Genomic DNA, 7,201 nt, shown 5'->3' on the forward strand with positions numbered 1-7,201 from the left:
TGATCTCAAAGTTGACAGGTGGGGAGTGGCCTCTGGAAGCCTTGCGAAGACTGGAGAACGCTGCAGCACGTTGATATCATTGCGAGAACCTGCCATGCCGAAGAAAGAATGCCATATCCAAAGATTTTGCGAAGCCACCGCTTCGAATATGACAGTGCACGCTTTAACATGCCCCTTGTACTCGCCCTGCCAAGTAAATTGACAGTTCTTCCACTCCCAGTGCATACAATCTATGCCGTCAAGCATGCCTGGAAAAGCCTCTTTTGGCGTTGATCGCCAACAGCCTTTCTGTATCAGCCGCATTTGGCTGCCTCAAGTACTCAGGGCCAAACACTGCCACCACGGTCTTGCAGAAGTTGTACATTGACAGCAGACATGTGGACTCACTTATGCGCATGTACACATCCACCAGATCGCCTGGAATTCCATATGCAAGCATGCGGATGGCCATGGTGCATTTCTAATAAGAGGAGAATTCAAACTTGCCAAGGGCATCCGTTTTGCACTCAAAGAATGAGTCATGAGCAATCGCTCCCTCTTGGATACAATTGAACACATGCCTCACCATACGAAAACGGCGACGGAATTACTCCGGTTTGAAGAACGCGGTATTCTCAAAGTAATCAACATAGAGCAGGGTGTGGCATCTCTCTCTATTGCGGTTCAGGTTGGGAGCACGGCCAGGGACTGACCCCCTGTACTGAGGCCGCTGTTGTTCAATGTGGTCGTGAACGACCAGTGCAGCCACCACAAGATCTTCGTCATCCGAGGACGAATCATCCGACGAATAAATGAAGTGCTTGAAGAAAAAATCATCTCCACTGTCCATACCTTTGTGGCAAAGTGTCAAACACCTTGCGGACGTGGTTTGGTATGGATAGCCGGGGGTGAGCAATGAGGAAGCGGCCGAAAAATAGGGGCGGCGCTGGCGGCGGGGTGGGCACGTGGAGGACGGGTGGAGGCGTTGGAGTTGAATGAAGCGCTAGTGTCCCCGACGGGCGGGCCACCGGGAGGACAAGGGCGTGCATCCCGCACGTCCACGCGATGTCCGTTTCATCCCAAACGCAACGCATGTTTTGGCCGGGAATGGGTCGAAAACGGACGAAAATCAGACATTTGTCCATTTGAGACCGTGCGTTGAGCCGAGCTATTCGTACGTTCTACCCTAAATGGACTAGAACGGACATGGAGTCGTGCGCTGGAGTTGGCCTAAATGGGCATCGGCCCATCCATGCAAGTACACGGGGAAGGAAGATGGAACTGAACTTTGCGTTGTATCATTGCAACGCCATCGATCAAAGTCGAACAGCATGTGAGAGGACCACGAGGGAGGCCGATGCTGGATCCATCGATCGACCTACCTGCTTGAGCATCCTTTAACGGCGGCCTCTTCCTCACATGCATCGCAATGCATGTCCGATCTTCATGCGTGTGTGTAGACAGTAAAATGTCTGTGAGGCCATGCTCAGTTCCTGTCTATTGGTGATGCGGATTGGTGATGCTATTGTCGGAAGGGACGAGTCGACGTAAATAAACAAGCTGTAGATGGGAACCCTACTGTGTACCTGGTCAAGACAAGATCCTGAATGACTGTCAAAACTCTAGAATTTTCGTCCTGAATGACTGTCAAAACTCTAGAATTTTCGTTAATTTTGAGCTTTAGACTCTACTGTTGGTGATCTACAGAGCCTCGCCACCATTTTTCTACCGTCTGGTTAGATCACGATTATAAAATCATAAGAAATACGGCCTGGTGGTTTTCCATAATCTTTACGAAGTTGCGAACAAATATTTTTCAGAATTGTTATGGCCAATTACTGGAATTTTTTCTTTGCGGGCACAATTACTGGAATTTGAAAGGTCCACTACAAGCTTTCGCTCCACCGCTCGTACATGTACGGATGTGCCCAACAGATAATTTTTTCTCTAGACGTATAGCTAGAGTACATACAATCGTAGGGCATCCATTGTTGCTTGCTATCGTCGTCGCAGATCGATGCCGTCGTCAAGCCTTCTGACGAGCACCTAGCTAGGAAGTAGCTAAGTAACCTGCTGCGCGACCGGACGTAGAGGACGACGCAGAGCAGCGTGCCGACGACGCAGCTGGCGCCCCAGATGGCGAAGGTTGCCTGGTAGCAGCTGGCGCCGGAGCAGGTGGCGGCGCCCCGCTTGCTGGCCTCCCGCTGGTACAGGAGCGCCGAGAAGTAGCCGAAGCAGAGCGAGCCGACAGGGATGTTGGACACCAGGACGTTGTGGTTGACGGCGAAGTTCTTGGCGCCGAACAGCTCGATGGTCGCGGACACCGCCACCGACGTCATGGCCCCCGTGCAGGTCCCGATGATGGCAGTGCTCGCGTACAGGAAGACGCTGCCCTGGTTGAGCAACATGAAGAAGGCGCACGCCATGGGTGCCATGAGCGACGCCATGGACCCCGTCCTCGATATGCTGTGGCCGCTTCTGCACCACAAAGCAACAAATTCAGTTTAGCTGCTGTTTCCGTTTCTTCTGCTTCTGGAAACAAGTAAATTAAATTGCATGGACAAAAGGACCCCATGAAGTTGTTTATAGTTAGTACAAGTTTCCCATTTATTAAAAGGACCCCATGAATATATCCTGGAGACTCCAATAAGACCTCAAAGACGAAAATAAACATTAATCAAATCATGCAAGTGTGTGGAAATTAAGAACGGTTAATTGCTTACTTTGCAGAGTAGTAGTCCATGAAGGACGGGAGGAGGCGACCGAAGAAGCCGAAGGAAGACGACAGGGAGACCAGAGTGGAAGTCCGGCCGAGACCTCGCGACTCGGCAATCTGACCCAGATTGTTGAGGAACACCAGGCCCAGGGTGCCGCTGAACATATAGCTGAAGAAGTATAGCCAGAAGTCCGGCTTCTTGAGCAGCTGGAGGCCTCCGACCTCCTCCTCGGCGGCGGTGGTCTCCAAGTCCGTCACCTCGATCACGACCACGGCGTCATCCTTCTCGCGCTTCGCCTCCCCGATCTTGTTCATCTTGAGCGCCACCGGTATCAGTATGGGGACGGCCAGCAGCACGCTGAGGCTCACCATCTGCTCCCTGGAGGACAACCAGCTGGCCGTGGAGCCGATGCTGCCGACCACGGCGCACGCCCCGGTGGCGAGCGTGATCGCGAACATGACGAGGAATGCCGTGTCCGTGCTCGACATGGAGTCGCTCTTGAGGTCGAACAGCCTGAGGGCCGGCGCCACGAACACGGTGACGATCACCGGCACCACGGCATTGAGGAGGAGGTACGTCTTGGCCTTGGAGTCGGCCAGGCGGGGCATGGTCTCGGCCAGGCTGGTGTACACCTTGGCGCTGAGGCCGAGGTAGCTGGTGGCGAGGCTGACGGCGACGCGGCTCCTGGACGCGAAGTTCTTGACGCTGAGCAGGAAGCAGACGGTGTTGATCCAGCAGATGCCGTTCCCGGCGAGGGCGGTGAGCAGGAACAGGTGCCAGAACTTGAGCCCTGGGCTGTCCACCAAGAGGTACTGGACGCCGTAGCCGACGAGGCCGAAGCACGCGCCGACGAAGGCGACGAGCGAGAGCGGCACGTAGAGCGCGGCCACGCCGGAGAACCAGCCGAAGAGCTTGCCAGCGTCGGAGGCGAACGCTAGGAAGTTGAGCTGCACCTGGGAGATGCCCTTGAGCTCCTTGAGCTGCGACGAGTAGACGGGGAAGTCGGAGTTGGGGCCGTTGATGGTCTGCAGCCAGATGGTCCCGACGAGGCCGAGCCAATGGGCCGAGGAAGGCGACGACGACATCGCCGAGAAGAGCGGTACGTGCTCCGTCGTCGATCGGGACTCCGGGGTCGTGGTGGTGTTGGAGGCAATGGAGCTCTGATATTAATTAATTATGGCCCCTGGCCGCTAGGTATTTATGCACCGGCGACTCCTCGTCCAAGTCCTGCGGTTGTGGCTGCAACTGTTTGAATTGCGTTGTACTCCAGTAGATAGATAAATCTCTCGCGTAGCGGTTGAAAACTCTTTGTTGTAACAAATGCGGTTGTAAGTTGTAACAAAATAGATGATTCCGTATTGTAACAAATGCGGTTGTAAGTTGTACTCCCTCTGTAAACTAATATAAGAGTTTTTAGATTACTAAAATAGTGATCTAAACGCTCTTATATTTCTTTACGGAGGGAGTAACAAAATACTGGAAGATTTATCAAGAGGTACTGGACATGTCATAGAAAGGAAGGAACAATAATTTGTTCAGACTCAGTTGGTGACCCCAACAGGTTGATCTAAAAGCCAATGTAGTCTGCCTAAAAATCATACTTCCCATTAGATCACCCCTATGCAGGGTACTGCCGTCAATGCCTGATTCCTTACATTTGTCTTATCTGGTGCAGAACCATGCATGCTTTTGTATTATACTCCTATGAAACTGAGTTACATGCTGCAAAAGCTTGATTAGCACTGGATTTTGAAAAAAAAAAACTGACGAGTTACCTCTGTGTGCGTAGTGGAATCAATTTTGGATTAAAAGAAGGCCTGGAACACGGGTGAGGTTTGACGGGATGAATGTGTAGAGAAAGATTTGGTGCATCGATGATTGATTGATTGTGCACTAGGCGCATATATATAGGTACAAGGAGTGCGACCGGTATCTTGCCTCCTAAGATACACGTACATACAGAGGGAGACAGATACAACAGGTACGGCATACAGGACCCAGACCTACGTACATGTACACATGTTCAACACCCCCCGCAGCCGAAGCGTCGCCGGTGACGCAAAGACTGGACCGAAAGCCCTCGAAAGTCGAGGTGGGTAGTCCCTTCATCGTCACATCGGCGAACTGCTGATCGGTGGGCACATGTAGAACACGAACACGACCAAGTGCAACGTGCTCCCGGACGAAGTGGATGTCGAGCTCGATGTGCTTCGTCCGTCGGTGATGGACAGGGTTGGCAGCGAGGTACACCGCGGAGACGTTATCGCTATAGACGAGCGTCGCCTTGGTGACCTCACATAGCAACTCCTGAAGTAGCTGCCGTAGTCATGAACACTCCGCGACGGCGTTGGCTACGGCCCAATACTCGGCCTCGGCGCTCGATCGTGAGACCGTGGGTTGTCGTTTAGACGACCACGAAATCAGAGAGGGCCCGAGGTAGACACAGTAGCCGGAAGTGGAGCGTCGAGTGTCGGGACACCCAGCCCAGTCGGCGTCAGAGTAGGCGACAAGGCTGGTGTCCGGCGAGGCCGTCTGGGCGAGACCCATGGCTGTGGTGCCACGTATGTATCGAAGTATACGTTTCACGAGAGCCCAATGGGTGTCACGAGGAGCGTGCATGTGAAGGCACACCTGCTGGACAACATACTGAATGTCCGGACGCGTCAGTGTGAGGTACTGAAGCGCACCGACGATGGAGCGGTAGAAGGGAGCGTCGGACGCCGGAGAGCCCTCGACGGTGGACACCTTAGCCTTCGTATCAATAGGCGTGGAAGCAGGCTTGCAGTTAAGCATGCCCGCTCGCTCCAGAAGCTCGTAGGCGTACTTCTGCTGGTGTAGGAAGAAGCCAGTAGCCCGGCGCATGACCTCGATGCCGAGGAAGTAGTGGAGAGCCCCCAAGTTCTTGAGGGCGAACTCTGTGCCGAGGCGAGTTGTGATCTGCTGAAGAAGCGCTGGCGAGGACGCAGTCAGGATGATGTCGTCGATGTACAATAGGAGGTACGCGGTGGCGGGGCCCTGGTGGTAGACAAACAGGGAGGCATCGGACCATGTGGACCGGAACCCCTGCTGCTGGAGGAAGGCCGCGATCCGCTGGTACCAGGCCCGAGGCGCCTGCTTCAACCCGTATAGAGAACGGGAGAGCAAGCACACGTGGTCCGGATAGGCGGTGTCGACGAAACCAGTCGGCTGCTGACAGAACACCTACTCGTCGAGATGACCATGCAAGAAAGCATTAGAGACGTCGAGCTGGTGAACAGGCCAAGCGTGAGAAACAGCAAGCTGGAGAACAGCGCGAATCGTGCCCGGTTTGACAACCGGGGCGAAGGTGTCGGTGAAGTCCATGCCGGCGCGCTGGCGAAAGCCGCGGACCCCCAACGCGCCTTGTAGCGCTCGAGAGAACCGTCGGGGCGAGTCTTGTGGCGGAAGACCCACTTGCCAGTGATGACATTGGCACGGGGTGGCCGCGGGACAAGCTGCCATGTGCGGTTGCGCTGTAGGGCGTCAAACTCCTCACGCATCGCAGCTAGCCAGTTCGGATCCCGAAGGGCTATGCGAGCGGAGGTGGGAAGCAGGGACGGTGTCGAGGTAGAAGTCGCGCACGCGTACTCGTCCGACGGGTAGCGCGTGCTGGGACACAGCGTCCCAGTCCGAGCCCGAGTGACCACACCGGTGAGGGGTGCGGCCGCAGTGCCGGGGGCCGCGGCGACGGGAGCCACGGTGGGGGCCGTGGCGGGGGCCGCGTCGGGGGCAGCTGCGGGAGCAGCAGTGGGGCCGGCCGAGGGGGCCACGGCGACGGGGACCGCGACGGGGTCCGCGGCGGGGGCGGCCGCGGGAGCCGCAGCGGGACCGGCCAAGGGGGCCGTGGCGACGGGGACCGCGACGAGGTCCGCAGCGGGGGCCGCGGCGGGAGCGGCAGAGGAGGCCGCTGCGTCGAGGGCCGCGACAGGAGCCGCAGCGCCAGGGGCCGCCGGCGCGGGGAGCGCGGGCAGGGCCGGACCCGGGGCGCGGCTGGGCGGTCCGCCAGAGGTGGGGGTAGGGATGAACCGCGCCGCAGAAGACTCCGAAGGTGACGGTACCTGCTGAAATGGGAACACTTGCTCATCAAAGTACACATGCCGCGAAGTGAAAACATGGTGGGAGACTGGATCATAACACCGGTAACCTTTGGTGTTAGGAGGATATCCAAGAAAGATGCAAGGAAGGGACCGGGGCGCGAGTTTCTGAGGAGCAGTGGACGCGGTGCTAGGATAACAGAGACACCCAAAAATGCGAAGACCATCATAAGATGGAACCGCACCGAATAGGAGCTGGTGAGGGGTGTAGTTCCAGCGGGAACGACATGGTTTAATGAGTAGGTTGGCGATCGCGAGCACGTCCGGCCAGAACCGAGGAGGCACGTAGGAGTGAAAGAGCAACGTGCCAGGATAATTAAGTTCATCTTATGAACTCCCACTCAGATAGACATCCCTCTAGTCATCTAAGTGATTACATGATCCGAGTCAACT

The 7,201-nt window shown here is 55.8% G+C and overlaps 1 protein-coding gene across 1 annotated transcript; it reads right to left on the reverse strand.

The window, feature by feature from the left end:
- Positions 1-238: 238 nt before the first annotated feature.
- On the reverse strand, positions 239-3,808 carry LOC119329756 (protein NUCLEAR FUSION DEFECTIVE 4-like). Its single transcript, XM_037602836.1, has 3 exons — positions 2,703-3,808; positions 1,952-2,457; positions 239-417 (listed from the first exon to the last, which is right to left on the reverse strand). The coding sequence occupies exons 1-3, from the start codon at positions 3,779-3,781 to the stop codon at positions 239-241; spliced, it is 1,764 nt and encodes a 587-aa protein (XP_037458733.1). The 5' UTR covers positions 3,782-3,808.
- Positions 3,809-7,201: the final 3,393 nt, after the last annotated feature.

Source organism: Triticum dicoccoides, chromosome 7A, assembly GCF_002162155.2.
Source record: "Triticum dicoccoides isolate Atlit2015 ecotype Zavitan chromosome 7A, WEW_v2.0, whole genome shotgun sequence".
Classification (NCBI taxonomy): domain Eukaryota; kingdom Viridiplantae; phylum Streptophyta; class Magnoliopsida; order Poales; family Poaceae; genus Triticum; species Triticum dicoccoides.

Coding starts and splice junctions, on each gene's coding strand:
- LOC119329756 (XM_037602836.1), bottom strand. CDS start 3,781: ATGTCGTCGTCGCCTTCCTCGGCCCATTGGCTCGGCCTCGTCGGGACC. Junction 2,458..2,702: donor ATGGACTACTACTCTGCAAA/GTAAGCAATTAA, acceptor TTTGTGGTGCAG/AAGCGGCCACAGCATATCGA. Junction 418..1,951: donor ACAATGGATGCCCTACGATT/GTATGTACTCTA, acceptor ATGGAATTCCAG/GCGATCTGGTGGATGTGTAC.